Source organism: Neoarius graeffei, chromosome 7, assembly GCF_027579695.1.
Source record: "Neoarius graeffei isolate fNeoGra1 chromosome 7, fNeoGra1.pri, whole genome shotgun sequence".
NCBI classification, from domain to species: Eukaryota; Metazoa; Chordata; class Actinopteri; order Siluriformes; family Ariidae; genus Neoarius; species Neoarius graeffei.
In genome coordinates, this window is record NC_083575.1 from 92,810,376 (window position 1) to 92,827,835 (window position 17,460).

The following is a 17,460-nucleotide window of genomic DNA, read 5'->3' on the forward strand; positions in this document are numbered from 1 at the left end:
CCGGTTTCCCCCACAGTCCAAAGACGTGCAGGTTAGGTTAACTGGTGACTCTAAATTGAGCGTAGGTGTGAATGTGAGTGTGAATGGTTGTCTGTGTCTATGTGTCAGCCCTGTGATGACCTGGCGACTTGTCCAGGGTGAACCCCGCCTTTCGCCCGTAGTCAGCTGGGATAGGCTCTAGCTTGCCTGCGACCCTGTAGGACAGGATAAAGCAGCTAGAGATGATGAGATGAGATGAGTTCTGTAACTCTTTATATCATCATAAGAGTTTTCTAAGTCTTTATTGCTCCATAAGAAAAATTTCCTTTCAAATATCTTTCCACTGTAGCTGAAACTGTGGCACACGATTGGAGAAAATGTCACACTTATGTCAAAAATGAACAATCGCCTGTCACTGTGTGGAAGCTTCCCTCAGATACAGTTCTGTAAACGGTGTTAAATCCTTTGGACTTTATCATTCTATATACTGTAAATTCACTTTCATTACACGCTTACCCCAAGAATACACAACCAAAATGCAAATATGCCATTTCTCATTGTCACTCTACGTTTGTGTGTGTTGGGTTGAATGTCTCTTTGCGCTCTGCCTTTTTTTTTTACAGAAATGATGCACTGCTACAATTTTTGTAGGTACAAAATATAAAATGTTTATTTGTGACACGGTGCAGACTTTTGCTGGACGATGCTCCGACTGGGTTTTCTTTATCATTTTCCATCTTACATTTTTCTCCTTTTCATAAGAACAGTCTTTTATTTCTGCAATGGAATTCTCGCTGGAGATAAAACTCATACAGTATACGGAGGTTCTAGTGCTAGAGCTGAATAACTGAATACATTGGAATGGTTCTGCTTTATCTGTACTATTTCTGTATAATAGACTAGCTTATAAATAAGTTAACAATATATAAGACAACTTTATATTTTATTTATTTTTTTTTTACTGGACTTCACATGATACAAAAATATTGATCACAGTGTATTTCCTTTGTGAAGATTCAAAATAGCTATACACAAAAAATGAAAAAAAAATCTTTTTAGTGGCAATAAATTATATAATCAATATCTGACAAATAATGAGTAAAAAAAAAAAAAAAGTCAATGATGTAGAAAATAAAACAGCTGCAGCTTCTTGAAAGTTCAACATAAGCTCGCTCCCCTCTGTCTGATATTTGGGGCTACAATCAAATGTCTTTTATTTATTTATGTTTATTTTTTCCTCAGTTAGTCCCCGTTTGCTGATTTGCTAGTCCATGCTAGCAAAAGGGAGTCTGATTAGCAGCAGGCACCACGAAGGCTGCTTATGTTAGCATCTCTGCGCTTCTTTTAGCTCCATTAGCTGCTAGCTTTGCGTGCGCTAATCCAGTCTCCCCCAGTAATTGGGGACGCAGTAACACACTCCCTCGCTGAAGTAAAAACCTTCCTTGCATTCCCGCTTCCTCGGGTCCCCGTGACACGGCGGCCTGTAGCAGCTATCAGAGAGAAAACAAAGAGAGAGATGAGTTTCAGACACCAAATCAAAGGTGTCACAGATATTTATACTGAAAGACAAGCTCTCGGTCACTTCCTATAGTGTGTTGCATAAGTTTACACCCCCTTCCCTACACCTTCCTGGAACTCACCTGGATTTAACTGGGATTGTATGCCACGAATATAGCAAACATGTAGTCTAATGAGACTTTCTGCCAAGTGTGAAGCATGGTGGTGGGAGCATAGATGTAGTTACCGAGCCCCAAAATTAATCAGCAACAAGAAAATCCTCTTTAAACTCATGTCATTTGCATTTTACGATTTTTTATTTTTATAAATAATTGTGCAAATTATGTGATTTCATATCCCACTTCAATATTTTGTATAAATTCATAATATTCTTAGCAAAATAATCTCTCAACATTTTCGTAAATATTTACTACTTATGAACTTTCAGTATCAATCGATTTTCGTTATTCACTTTAACAATTAATCCATTTCTCACAACTCTGACAGAATGTTAATAATTACACACAGTGTATTCCACTGATTTTTCAGACGGAATATATCTGATTTGTATGAAAGCCCAGAGATCATTGTTGGTATCATAATTATGACAAGTTTACCCAAAGAATAAGAATTTATCTTATGTCTTTTTTGTTTCTCCGACAAAAATGATATATATTTTTAAAAACTGTGTTTAAGTCTGTGCTTGAGTGTACGTGTGACAAATAAAGGCTTCTTCTTCTAACAGTTTGTTTCTTCGTAAGTGTTCTGTAACCCTTTGTTTCTTTGTAAGCATTGCGTCATGGTAGTGTAGTGGTTCTGGGTTCGAGCCCAGCGGCCAATGGGGGCCCTTCTGTGTGGAGTTTGCATGTTCTCCCCGTGTCTGCGTGGGATTCCTCCACGTGCTCCGTTTTCCCCGACAGTCCAAAGACATGTGGTTAGGTTAACATGGGGTGGCCATGGCCTGAGGTTGGGCTGAAGTGCCCTTGAGTGAGGCACTGAACCCCCAACTGCTCCCCGGGCGCTGTAGCATAGCTGCCCACTGCGCTGGGCATGAGTATGTGCTCACTGCTCACTTGTGTGTGCATGTGTGCGTTCACTGCTTCAGACGGGTTAAATGCAGAGGACGAATTTCACTGTGTGTTTAAGTCTGTGCTTGAGTGTACATGTGACAAATAAAGGCTTCTTCTTCTAACAGTTTGTTTCTTCGTAAGTGTTGCATAATGCTTTGTTTCTCTGTAAATGTTCAGTAACCCTTTGTTTCTTCATAAGCATTCCATAACTCTTTGTTTCTCCATAAGCGTTCAGTAACTCTTTGTCTCTCCATAAGCGTTCAGTAACTCTTTGTTTCTTCGTAAGTGTTCAGTAACTCTTTGTTTCTTTGAAAGCATTCCATAACTCTTTCTTTCTCCATAAGCGTTCAGTAACTCTTTGTTTCTTCGTAAGTGTTCAGTAACTCTTTGTTTCTCTGTAAGTGTTCAGTAACTCTTTGTTTCTGCATAAGCGTTCAGTAACTCTTTGTTTCTTCGTAAGTGTTCAGTAACTCTTTGTTTCTCCATAAGCATTCAGTAACTCTTTGTCTCTCCATAAGCATTCAGTAACTCTTTGTTTCTTCGTAAGTGTTCAGTAACTCTTTGTTTCTTTGAAAGCATTCCATAACTCTTTCTTTCTCCATAAGCGTTCAGTAACTCTTTCTTTCTCCATAAGCGTTCAGTAACTCTTTGTTTCTTCGTAAGTGTTCAGTAACTCTTTGTTTCTTTGAAAGCATTCCATAACTCTTTCTTTCTCCATAAGCGTTCAGTAACTCTTTGTTTCTTCGTAAGTGTTCAGTAACTCTTTGTTTCTTCGTAAGTGTTCAGTAACTCTTTGTTTCTCTGTAAGTGTTCAGTAACTCTTTGTTTCTGCATAAGCGTTCAGTAACTCTTTGTTTCTCCATAAGCGTTCAGTAACTCTTTGTTTCTCCATAAGCGTTCAGTTACTCTTTGTTTCTCCATAAGCGTTCAGTAACTTTGTTTCTCCATAAGCATTCAGTAACTCTTTGCTTCTCCATAAGTGTTCAGTAACTCTTTGTTTCTTCGAAAGCATTCCATAACTCTTTCTTTCTCCATAAGCGTTCAGTAACTCTTTGCTTCTCCATAAGTGTTCAGTAACTCTTTGTTTCTTCGAAAGCATTCCATAACTCTTTCTTTCTCCATAAGCGTTCAGTAACTCTTTGTTTCTCCATAAGTGTTCAGTAACTCTTTGCTTCTCCATAAGTGTTCAGTAACTCTTTGTTTCTCCATAAGCGTTCAGTAACTCTTTGTTTCTTCATAAGCGTTCAGTAACTCTTTGTCTCTCCATAAGCATTCAGTAACTCTTTGTTTCTTCGTAAGTGTTCAGTAACTCTTTGTTTCTTTGAAAGCATTCCATAACTCTTTCTTTCTCCATAAGCGTTCAGTAACTCTTTGTTTCTTCGTAAGTGTTCAGTAACTCTTTGTTTCTTTGAAAGCATTCCATAACTCTTTCTTTCTCCATAAGCATTCAGTAACTCTTTCTTTCTCCATAAGTGTTCAGTAACTCTTTCTTTCTCCATAAGTGTTCAGTAACTCTTTGTTTCTTCGTAAGCGTTCAGTAACTCTTTGTTTCTTTGAAAGCATTCCATAACTCTTTCTTTCTCCATAAGCGTTCAGTAACTCTTTGTTTCTTCGTAAGTGTTCAGTAACTCTTTGTTTCTTCGTAAGTGTTCAGTAACTCTTTGTTTCTCTGTAAGTGTTCAGTAACTCTTTGTTTCTGCATAAGCGTTCAGTAACTCTTTGTTTCTCCATAAGCGTTCAGTAACTCTTTGTTTCTCCATAAGCGTTCAGTAACTCTTTGTTTCTCCATAAGTGTTCAGTAACTCTCTGTTTCTCCATAAGCGTTCAGTAACTCTTTGTTTCTCCATAAGCGTTCAGTTACTCTTTGTTTCTCCATAAGCGTTCAGTAACTTTGTTTCTCCATAAGCGTTCAGTAACTCTTTGCTTCTCCATAAGTGTTCAGTAACTCTTTGTTTCTTCGAAAGCATTCCATAACTCTTTCTTTCTCCATAAGCGTTCAGTAACTCTTTGTTTCTCCATAAGTGTTCAGTAACTCTTTGTTTCTCCATAAGCGTTCAGTAACTCTTTGCTTCTCCATAAGTGTTCAGTAACTCTTTGTTTCTCCATAAGTGTTCAGTAACTTTGTTTCTCCATAAGCGTTCAGTAACTCTTTGCTTCTCCATAAGTGTTCAGTAACTCTTTGTTTCTCCATAAGTGTTCAGTAACTCTTTGTTTCTCCATAAGTGTTCAGTAACTTTGTTTCTCCATAAGCGTTCAGTAACTCTTTGTTTCTCCATAAGTGTTCAGTAACTCTTTGTTTCTCTATAAGTGTTCAGTAACTTTGTTTCTCCATAAGCGTTCAGTAACTCTTTGCTTCTCCATAAGTGTTCAGTAACTCTTTGTTTCTCCATAAGTGTTCAGTAACTTTGTTTCTCCATAAGTGTTCAGTAACTCTTTGTTTCTCCATAAGTGTTCAGTAACTTTGTTTCTCCATAAGTGTTCAGTAACTCTTTGTTTCTCCATAAGTGTTCAGTAACTTTGTTTCTCCATAAGCGTTCAGTAACTCTTTGCTTCTCCATAAGTGTTCAGTAACTCTTTGCTTCTCCATAAGTGTTCAGTAACTCTTTGTTTCTCCATAAGTGTTCAGTAACTTTGTTTCTCCATAAGCGTTCAGTAACTCTTTGTTTCTCCATAAGCGTTCAGTAACTCTTTGCTTCTCCATAAGTGTTCAGTAACTCTTTGTTTCTCCATAAGTGTTCAGTAACTTTGTTTCTCCATAAGCGTTCAGTAACTCTTTGCTTCTCCATAAGTGTTCAGTAACTCTTTGTTTCTTCGAAAGCTTTCCATAACTCTTTGTTTCTCCATAAGTGTTCAGTAACTCTTTGTTTCTCCATAAGCGTTCAGTAACTCTTTGTTTCTCCATAAGCGTTCAGTAACTCTTTGTTTCTTCGAAAGCATTCCATAACTCTGTATTTCTCCACAAGCGTTCAGTAACTCTTTGTTTCTCTATAAGTGTTCAGTAACTTTTTTTCCCCGTAAGAAGAAAAGAAAAATAAGAAATCTTTATTTGTCACATGCACACTTCAAGCACAGTGAAATTCATCCTCTGCATTTAACCCATCTGAAACAGTGAACACACACACACACACTCACCCAGAGCAGTGGGCAGCCACACCAGAGCGCCCGGGGAGCAGTCAGGGGTTCAGTACCTCGCTCAAGGGCACCTCAGCCCAAGGCCGCCCCACGTCAACCTAACTGCATGTCTTTGGACTGTGGGGGAAACCGGAGCACCCGGAGGAAACCCACGCAGACACGGGCAGAACATGTAAACTCCACACAGAAAGGCCCTCGCCGGCCGCTGGGTTCGAACCCGGAACCTTCTTGCTGTGAGGCGACAGCGCTAACCACTTACACCACAGTAAGCATTCCATAACCCTTTGTTTCTCCGTAAGTGTTCAGTAACCCTTTGTTTCTTCATAAGTGTTCCAAAACTCTTTGTTTCTCTGTAAGTGTTCAGTACCTTTTTTCTCTGTAAGCGTTACATAACTCATTGTTTCTCCGTAAGTGTTCAGTAATCCTTTGAATCTTCGTAAGCATTCCATAACTCTTTTTCTCCATAAGTGTTCAGTAACCCTTTGTTTCTGTAAGTGTTCAGTACCTTTTTTCTCCATAAGCGGTCCATAACTCTTTTTCTCCATAAGTGTTCAGTAACCCTTTGTTTCTCCATAAGCGTTCAGTAACCCTGTTTCTCCATAAGCGTTCAGTAACCCTTTGTTTTTCTATAAGTGTTCAGTAACTTTTTTTCTCCGTAAGTGTTCCATAACTCTTTTTCTCCGTAAGTGTTCAGTAACCCTTTGTTTCTTTGTAAGCGTTCCATAATTCTTTGTTTGTCCGTAAGTGTTCAGTAACCCTTTGTTTCTTCGTAAGCGTTCCATAACTCTTTTTCTCCGTAAGTGTTCAGTAACCCTTTGTTTCTCCGTAAGCGTTCAGTAACCCTTTGTTTCTTCGTAAGCGTTCCATAATTCTTTGTTTGTCCGTAAGTGTTCAGTAACCCTTTGCTTCTTCGTAAGCGTTCCATAACTCTTTTTCTCCGTATGTGTTCAGTAACCCTTTGTTTCTTCATAAGTGTTCCAAAACTCTTTGTTTCTCCGTAAGTGTTCAGTACCTTTTTTCTCTGTAAGCGTTCCATAACTCTTTGTTTCTCCGTAAGTGTTCAGTAACCCTTTGTTTCTTCGTAAGCTTTCCATAATTTTTTGTTTCTCCGTAACCGGTCAGTAACCCTTTGTTTTTCTATAAGTGTTCAGTAACTTTTTTCTCCATAAGCGTTCCATAACTCTTTATTTCTCTGTAAGTGTTCAGTAACCCTTTGTTTCTTTGTAAGCTTTGTGTAACTGTTTCTTTGTTTGCTTCTCCATAAGCATTCCGTAACCCTTCATTTCCTGGTAAGCGTTCCGTAACTGTTTTTCATGTTTATGACTTCTAAACTTTCAGAATCAGTTGCACTCAATTATAACGTTAACAATTAATACATTTCTCACAGCGCTGATGTAATGTTAATAATTATACACAGTGTATTTCACTCATTTGTCTTGATCTGATTTGTATGAAAGCCCATAGATCATCTCATCTCATTACCTCTAGCCGCTTTATCCTGTTCTACAGGGTCGCAGGCAAGCTGGAGCCTATCCCAGCTGACTACGGGTGAAAGGCGGGGTACACCCTGGACAAGTCGCCAGGTCATCACAGGGCTGACACATAGACACAGACAACCATTCACACTCACATTCACACCTACGCTCAATTTAGAGTCACCAGTTAACCTAACCTGCATGTCTTTGGACTGTGGGGGAAACCGGAGCACCCGGAGGAAACCCACGCGGACACGGGGAGAACATGCAAACTCCACACAGAAAGGCCCTCGCCGGCCCCGGGGCTCGAACCCAGGACCTTCTTGCTGTGAGGCGACAGCGCTAACCACTACACCACCGTGCCGCCCCCCCATAGATCATAATTATCATAATTATGACTAGTTTATCCAAAGAATAAGAATTTTCATAAGATGTACAGTACTGTAGAGCGAGATTCAAGAATCATTTTCAGTGACGTGAGGCACAAATCAGGGGGTTAGACTGACCTGCCACTTCCATCTTCAGGATTCTTAACCAGCGACATCACTGTGCTTTAACTTGAAAAGGAGCTCAAGAATTATAACTCTGTGAAGCACAGATGACTGATGTGTGCAAAGTCATCATATGCACAAACACACACGCGCGTGCACACACATTACGCAGACATGAACAGCATGCGTGAATGTGACTGAAACCCATCATGTTTTTGACACTTTTCAGCTCTGTTCATGATGCTGTCATGTTCTTTTAGAGACAGTTCCTAAATATCATATTTAAAGAAAAAAAATCCACCCAAACGAATGGAACAATAATCTTTATAATTAAAATCTCTGCCTTTAAAGTGCATGATTATGTGCATTTCTAAAGCAGGGCATCATCATCATCATCATCATGCCAGTGCATATTGTTTTTACTTACATCTACTGCACTGCATTTTTCTTTAATAAGTGTAACATTGATATATTTTACTAGAGTCGTACGTTATATATTTCGTCATGAGAATCTCATGCCGTGCAGCTTGACTGCCTCAAAAGCTACGTAAAACGATCCAGTCCCGAACGTTTATCCTAATTTTAATCAGTAAACCACACACCACACTTTAGTCTATTTTATCTGAAATGGATATACAGCACCGCAAAATGCATATCATATATTAGCGTTAAGAAAAACATAAAAATATATACGAACACTTCCAGCATTTAATCCAGAACCACACAGAGAAAAAAGCAAGAAAATAAACTACTCTCCTAAAGCTCGAGCAGATTGAAAACAAATGTCAAGAGAGTTTAACCAGATGTTCCTTGCTTCGAACACCCCAGATCCAGCCAATATGTCTCATGAAAGAATTCTGGTGTGTTAAATCGGAAGGAAATCGGAATGAATCCGTGCGTCCGATGCCACGGCCCAGCGGTAAAGACTCTCACCACAGTACATGTTTTTAGAAAGCTGTTGCTGTGTTCCTTAATTTTCACCAAAATTTGTTACCTTGATATTCCTCCCTAACAACACTTGGCTGGATTCAGCCTCCTCTGTGCACGCACATGCACACACACACACACACACACACACACACACACACACACACAAAGCTTCAGTAGGTCAAACCCGAATAGAGAGAGTTTAAACAGGTGGTCCTCATATCCAGCATTCGTGACTCAACCTACTTAATTCATAAAGGAATTCAGCTACTGGCCCAAAGCAGGGGTGTGTGTGTGTGTGTGTGTGTGTGTAGCAGGGCTTTACATTAGGCCATCCTTAAAAAAAAATCCGTTTCCTGTCCACCGGGTGAGCAAAAAAAAATTTCCGGAGGGAGGGATTTTTTTTTTTTATGGATGGATAAGAAATCGCAATGCTGTGTTTGCTTTTTCTTTCTTTGCAAAACTTTTACAAAAGGTACTTAAAATGTCCGACACACGGACTTTTTGTAGTTCTAAATCGAGCGTTAGGCCTAGTTCGGATGAAATTACACTATTAAAATCAGGGCTTTGAACCGGTTCAAGGAACGAAAACGAAAACCGGGAACTTTTTCTATTTCACATGGAACAGAAACGAAACCAGAAACTTTATTATTTTTTATGTTCTGGAACAGAAACGCTTATTAAAAATAATGGTAACCGGTTAATACCGGTTTTTATTTCGTTCCTCAAAGTTTCCGTAGCCTACAAATAAAAAAGTCATTCTTCTCCTGCGCAAGTTTCTATGACCTGCTGGGGTTCACTTCCTGTGTGACGTTCGCTGACTGAATGGAGAGAGCGGGAAGGTGGACTGCTATCACGTCTCCACATCTTAAATAAGAGGTAAATATTGCAGTCTATCGTTATTCAAAAACGTCAATTTCAAACACGATATCAATATATTTGTCCACGTTAATGAGAGGCTCGCGAACATTAAATGACGTTAACCTCTGTTAGCCTATCAATGCATAGGGCCTGACTCGCCTTTGGTAACACACTAAACAAATTCTCTTTCATTTTTGGCACTTTTTCTGTTTGTGTAGATGGGAAGACATACTGAGAATCCAAATCGCCAACATTTGAAATAATAATTGTTTTGAATTATTTCTTGTCTTATTTAATGAAGGTTGTAATAGAATTAGCCTACATTTGGCTTAAGCTGGATGAGACAGACATAATTTTATAGCCATTTGTTAAACAGCTGACAGGGAACGTAATGAACCGTTCCGGGAATGAAATTTTTTTGTTCTAACCGGTTCAGGAACATCTATTTAATGGTGGAACCCAAAACCGGAAACGTTAAAATTCCGTTTCTGTTCGGAACGAACCAATAGGAAAAAAATTCTGGTTCAAAGCCCTGATTAAAATGATCACTGAATAATTTGTTTTTCTGAATCTTTACTATTTTGTTGTTCGCTAGAATATCATTTTGCAATTTCACACTTAAGCAAATGTTTGAAAACTCCGGATCTCCTTCCTTCATGGTGGCTGCCATTTTTTTGTGCCGCACGGCGCATGCGCAGAGCTGATTCAGTTCAGAGCGCACGCACTCGGCGGAGGCAGTAGTGTGTCGGAGGGCACAGAAGCAGAGAGAACGCTTATTTTGTCTCCGGTAAACCAGTCTTCTCTCGTTCAATTACATGCTGGCATCAAAAGACACCGTTGGTTGTAAATGAACCCAAACTGAGTGGTTGGAGTGTATTTTCATACACAAATGGAGAAATGTTCGCTGAGTGTGTAATTGCGTAGCCCCACTGCAGACCGTTGTCGCTGTTAATTCATAGCATGCTCAGCTGCGTGAATGTGTCATGCACCGAAAATAAGAGATTTACAAGCCAGGAACGCCTCATGATGCAATACGCAAGAAAAGAAAGATGATTTACTGCCATTTTACTTTGTATTTGAGTAACGTGAATAAATAAATTGCCTGTGGAAAATACATTTAATCCTGGAAACTGCGTGCACAGGAGTTTATTTTGTGTTTACTCCCCCCCACCCGGCTGGCTACTTATTTGTCATGGCTGGCTAGTATGAGCCTTAGTGGAAAGCCCTGGGATTGCGGAAATGTCAAGTTCGATTTTAGATTTACGAACCCGAAAAAAATGTCGAAAACCCGGCGTTAAAAAAAAAAAAATTCAACAGCACAAACGGCACTCACCCGGCCGGTGGACCGGAAACAGAACATTTTTTAATAATGGCCTTAGCACCCGCCCACCTGCCAAATGTGGGTAAAATTTGGCTTTGGCGGGTAATGACTTTAGTCTCACTAGCCACTTTGGCGGGTGGTTTATTCTGTGGTATGACAATATATTTTAATTGTAGTTTTCTCTGAAGGCATCTGATATAATAAAAACATTGTAATGTAATATTATGCGCCTACAACTCCCATGAGCACCTGCATAAACATTCTGACAACATGTTAGAATTGTTTAGAACGCTCGTTAACATCTCAGATAAAATCAGTGATACGGTAACCTGCGGTTAATGAACGAAGCGACAAAGTTGCTGACGACTGACAAGCGCACTATGTGGTGGCATATAGCTGGAGTTTCAAACCCTGCTGCTCAGGAAAAAGGGGCAGAGATGATCAGGGCTGGAGCAGCATTTTAAAATCACCGAGGTCCGTGATGCACAAAGCGCACGCCTAAAAATGTTCGACATATTTAAATGAGAGGGGTGAATTACACGCCACACAAGAAATCTGTTCCTGAAATTACTTTTAATGGTGTTTGAACTGAATATCATCAGTTTTGAAAAAAAAAAATCATGTATGTGGCAAGAGTAAGAATAATTTAATGGTTTGATCTGGCCCAAGCAATGAGGACAAAACTGCGCTGCTTCGAAAATGTAAATTTAACAGCTTCATGAAAGTGCGCTGATGGTTACCATGGAAACCCCGTGTCTCCTGCACTGCGTTCCTCCGCCGAGTCGCACGCTCATTCGGTTTTGGTGTTCTTGGTCTCCGAACTGCGCACGCGAAATAGACACAGAAGACAGAATCAACGTTTAACATAATTAACAATGCGCTTTTTACGGAGACGTTTTAATGTTATTCTTTATTATTTTATCTAGTTGAATATTTAGCGTACAAATGTATTTTCAGCTCTTAAAAATGACCGAGGTCCGGACCGCGGGGGCCTCACAGCTGGCTACGGCCATGGAGATGAACAAGACGCTAATAGGAAGATAAGACAGTTCAATGACAAATGGAAGTTCAGGCGAGATTGGCTAGTTCATAGCAAAACCGAAAATACCATATACTGCGAAGACTGTAGAAAGTCTGGCAAAGACCGGCACCAGCAATTTTAAACTCGAAACTATAAAGGACCACGAAAAGTCAAATGCACACATCGGTAGTATAACATCAAAACAGGCGAAGACGGCTGGTCACTACAGGACAGCATTGCTTTCAAGTCCCTGGCTGTCATGAAGTCGGCTGAGCTGGAGAGGATGGAGCTGCTGTTTAGAAACGTTCACGCGATTGGAAAGAAGTTGATCTGCCCCAGCTATCAACTTATGGCTTGCTGGAAGCCTCAGGTCACGAAGACCATTTTTCATGGACCATTCAGATTCATCTGATGATGAATGTAACGAGGACATTTAATGTCTCTCTCTACGCATGTTCACACACACACACACGATTAATAGATAATACATAATATACATAATAATACTTGCATATCAAAACATCAAATGTTTTTGAATGATAAATGTTTTGAATTGGACTTTTAATATTAGAATCAGTTCAGTTGTACTGAATGTTATTTTTCATATTATACGATATTTCATATTGTAAGGGGCTTGAATTTAAGTTCAATAAACAGAATACTCTGTTTATATTTTTGTCTGAACTAGATGCATGTTTTCATATAGGGAGCGACCTTAACAGCACTCAATACGAGTGCTACTGTAGAGATGAATTATACGCTGCCATTCATAATTAAATCTAGATCTTCCGAACTTTAGGGTGATGATACACGGGGCAACTTTTTGGGCAATGTTGCCGAGCAATGTTGCTGGGCAATTGCGTTTTGACTCTTTTCTATTGAGATTGGGCAACATTGTTTCTTTCTGATGGTTTTGATAATCTCTGGCAACTTTTTGAGATAAGCCAATCAGAACGCGAGTATCGAGTCATGTGACCTCCGGTGAGGTTCGGATCAGAAATTTCAAACAAATATGGCGGCCGCTCAGTGTCAGTGGAGTGAAGAGATGGAGAGACTCCTCATCTGTTTTTACGCCGGTAAGTTGTTATTTTAATATTCTATATGGAGGAATTTACCTCACCAAAGCTCTAAAAAACAACAGACAGCTTGATTAAATGGTCACAGCAAAAATTAAGACATCGATTTTTTTTAGCTAACTGTAAACTGCCGTTGCTAACTGTTGTTGCCCATTGTTAGTTGCCCTGAAAAGTTGCCCTGTGTCTCACCTAGTTGCCTGTTGCCAGCAACATTGCTCGGCAACATTGCCCAAAAAGTTGCCCCGTGTATCATCACCTTTAACGTATCATGGTGAATAAAAAACTTCGATTTCCTGGCAACAAAATTGTGGCTAGTGAAAAGGCTGAATGGCTAGTGACTCGGGAAAACCACTAGCCACAGTGGCCGGTGAGCAAAAAAGTTAATGTAAAGCCCTGGTGTGTAGGGGAAAATTCCAGTAAAGTCCTAAACACGATCTCAACATCAGTATGGGTGATGTTCATCTGAGCAGATTGTTATCTCTTTCATTGTGACCTTCACTAAGACTGACACACAGAGGCCACACCTCCTTTACTTAGGCTGACACACAGAAGCCACACCTCCTTCACTGTGACTGACAAACACAGAGGCCACGCCTCCTTCACTGCAACTGACACACACTGAGGCCATGCCTCCTTCATTGAGACGGAAACACAGAGGCCACGCCTCCTCCTCTGATACTGACACAATGGCCACGCCTTCTTTATGAAGGCTGACAAACAGATGCCACACCTCCTTCACAGAAACTGGCATACAAGCCACGCCTCCTTCCATACAACCGACACATACTGAGGCCACACCTCCTTCATTGAGACTGACACACAGAGGCCACACCTCCACTGTGACTGAGAGACACAGAGGCCACACCTCCTTCTCTGAGACTGACAGGCACAGAAATCATGCCTCCTTTACTCAGGCTGACACACAGAAACTGCACCTGCTTTATTGAGACTGACACACACAGAGGCCACGCCTCCTTCGCTACGACCAACACACACTGATGCCACACCTCCTTCATTGAGACTGACACACACACAGAGGCCACACCTCCTTCACTAAGACTAATACACAGAGGCCACACCTCCTTCACTAACAATGATGCACAGAGGCCACACCTCCTTTATTGAGACTGACACACACAGAGGCCACACCTCCTTCATTGAGACTGACACACACAGAAACCACACCTTCACTGAGACTGACACACACAGAGGCCACACCTCCTTCATTGAGACTGACACACACAGAAACCACACCTTCACTGAGACTGACACACACTGAGGCCATGCCTCCTTCATTGAGACGGACACACAGAGGCCACGCCTCCTCCTCTGAGACTGACACAATGGCCACACCTTCTTTATGAAGGTTGACAAACAGATGCCACACCTCCTTCACAGAAACTGACACACAAGCCACGCCTCCTTCCATACAACCGACACATACTGAGGCCACACCTCCTTCATTGAGACTGACACACAGAGGCCACACCTCCACTGTGACTGAGAGACACAGAGGCCACACCTCCTTCTCTGAGACTGACAGGCACAGAAATCATGCCTCCTTTACTCAGGCTGACACACAGAAACCGCACCTGCTTTATTGAGACTGACACACACAGAGGCCACGCCTCCTTCGCTACGACCAACACACACTGATGCCACACCTCCTTCATTGAGACTGACACACACACAGAGGCAACACCTCCTTCACTAAGACTAATACACAGAGGCCACACCTCCTTCACTAACAATGATGCACAGAGGCCACACCTCCTTTATTGAGACTGACACACACAGAGGCCACACCTCCTTCATTGAGACTGATACACAGAGGCCACACCTCCTTCACTGAGACTGACACACACAGAAACCACACCTTCACTGAGACTGACACACACAGAGGCCACACCTCCTTCATTGAGACTGACACACACAGAAACCACACCTTCACTGAGACTGACACACACTGAGGCCATGCCTCCTTCACTGAGACGGACACACAGAGGCCACGCCTCCTCCTCTGATACTGACACAATGGCCACACCTTCTTTATGAAGGCTGACAAACAGATGCCACACCTCCTTCACAGAAACTGACACACAAGCCACGCCTCCTTCCATACAACCGACACATACTGAGACCACACCTCCTTCATTGAGACTGACACACAGAGGCCACACCTCCACTGTGACTGAGAGACATAGAGGCCACACCTCCTTCTCTGAGACTGACAGGCACAGAAATCATGCCTCCTTTACTCAGGCTGACACACAGAAACCGCACCTGCTTTATTGAGACTGACACACACAGAGGCCACGCCTCCTTCGCTACGACCAACACACACTGATGCCACACCTCCTTCATTGAGACTGACACACACACAGAGGCCACACCTCCTTCACTAAGACTAATACACAGAGGCCACACCTCCTTCACTAACAATGATGCACAGAGGCCACACCTCCTTTATTGAGACTGACACACACAGAGGCCACACTTCCTTCACTGAGACTGAAACGCAGAGGCCACACCTCCTTCATTGAGACTGACTCACAGAGGCCACACCTTCACTAACAATGATACAGAGAGGCCACACCTCCTTCATTAAGACTGATACACAGAGGCCACACCTCCTTCATTGAGACTGACACACACAGAAACCACACCTTCACTGAGACTGACACACACAGAGGCCACACCTCCTTTGGTCACACACTGAGGCCACACCTCCTTCATTAAGACTGATATACATAGGCCACACCTCCTTCATTGTGACTGAGACACAGAGGCCACACCTATTTCAATGCTCCTGAGAAATCAAAGGACACACCTCCTTCACGAAGCCCGATACACACAGGCCACATCTCCTTCACTGAGACAGAGGCCACACCTCCTTCACTAAGACTGAGACACATAGGCTACACCTCCTTCACTATGACAGACAGAGGCCACGCCTCCTTCAGTAGAAATGTCCATGATATCTTCAGCCATTTTTACATGTTGTAATGTTGCAGTTTTGGCTCCTCCCCTATTGCAACAAATCTTGTACTACAGTTGGTTCGTCTTTACTACAGATCAGATTGGGCATGAAGTGAATTACGTTACCATAGCAACCATAGCATGAAGCTGAAATGTACACACTGACAGTTATATAAATATTATCATTATACGCAATATAACTTATCATAACCTCTTAACAGGTTAAAATATTACTGTTACCATGGCAACCCCAACCACCATGAAACGTCAGTATACCATGACTCGCAACTTTTGCATATCGGTTAACGGTGACCCTCGTCATACTGTAGGTGTGATGGAGCATCTTCAAGTCAAAAGGTTTCGTTTTTAAATCTTAACTCATCGAATAGTTGCTCCGCCTCACATCTCACCTGCACGTGGCTGGCAGGAACCTCTTCCCCCGGAGGAAGCACTTCCTCTGAGACTCGGTACACTCGCATGCACACTTGGTGCGGTTGAGTGGGTGTGTGCTGGGACACAGTTTGTTGCAGCTGCACTGGCACGTGTCCTTATTGAAGGTGTGATGAGGGCTGCAGGACTTCGGCTGAGTTTTACACACACACTGACACGTGTTCTTGTCCAGGTGATGTTTCGGCCCGCAGCCCGCCATCCTCAAGTCCTTCCGACACACACACCGACACGTCTCCTCATCCAGCTCTTTGTTGGGGCCGCAGAAGTCCTGCTCGAACGGGTCTTTTGGGGAAAAAGGAGAACATGGTGGAGATTAGGATCGTTTTATGACGATGTGATCATATTGGATGGTTTTACTTTTACTTTTTATTCTTTTTTTTATGTATAAACTAACCACCACATCCCTCTAAGTATGACAATATGGACTTCATTAGCAATATATAAAGTTTTATTTTTATGGACAATGAAAGCCACTTCAAAGAGAAGGAAATAGGAAGGCATATAAAAAAACATAAAAAATATACTCAATAAAACAATATAAAAACACTAGATAGAACTCGACGCCAACGGCGTCGATGGGGATGCCGCCGCCTGGTAGACTACACGCCTTATTAAGTTGTGATTTGGGGATGGACATTTGACCTCACAGTAATCTTGACCTGTGACCTTTTAACCTCAAAATCTAATCAGTTCCACTACGTTCACACTGCAGGCTGAAGTGACTCAAATCCGATCTTTTCGCCCATATGTGACCTGTATCCGATCTTTTATTGACAATATGAACGACACAGATCCGATTTTTTCAAATCCGACCCAGGCCGTTTGGATATGTGGTCCTAATTCCGATTCCTATCCGCTCTTTTCATATGCGACTTCAGTCTGAACCGCCAGGTCGCATTCATCCGACTTACACGTCATCAACAAGCCACAAACGTCACTATTCTGCGCTGAAGTAGGCGGCGGGTCTCTCAAAAAAAGTTACAACAACATGGCGCATGACATCAATGCGACTCCGCACCCACACGTTCCTTTGAACGGAGGTTGCAGTCAGTCACTACCCCGCAGAACGCCTGAGCCAAAACCCTTGCCCTCTTCCTTCTCAACCTCCTCCTTAACATCAGGCTATTGTGCATGTTCTGGCTCCGTCGCAACAACAGCTGCATCATCGCCAGGTACTCCAT

The 17,460-nt window shown here is 41.8% G+C and overlaps 1 protein-coding gene across 2 annotated transcripts in view; it reads right to left on the reverse strand.

Moving 5' to 3' along the window:
* Positions 1-634: 634 nt before the first annotated feature.
* The window catches only part of vegfc (vascular endothelial growth factor c), a 175,019-nt gene continuing 158,193 nt past the window's right edge, over positions 635-17,460 (reverse strand). For both annotated transcript variants that reach the window (XM_060926576.1, XM_060926577.1), the window contains exons 6-7: positions 16,240-16,561; positions 635-1,469 (exon numbers count right to left, since the gene is read on the reverse strand). In XM_060926576.1, the coding sequence (XP_060782559.1) occupies positions 1,355-1,469; positions 16,240-16,561 (437 nt within the window). In that variant the 3' untranslated portion in view covers positions 635-1,354. The remainder of the gene's footprint in view (positions 1,470-16,239; positions 16,562-17,460) is intronic.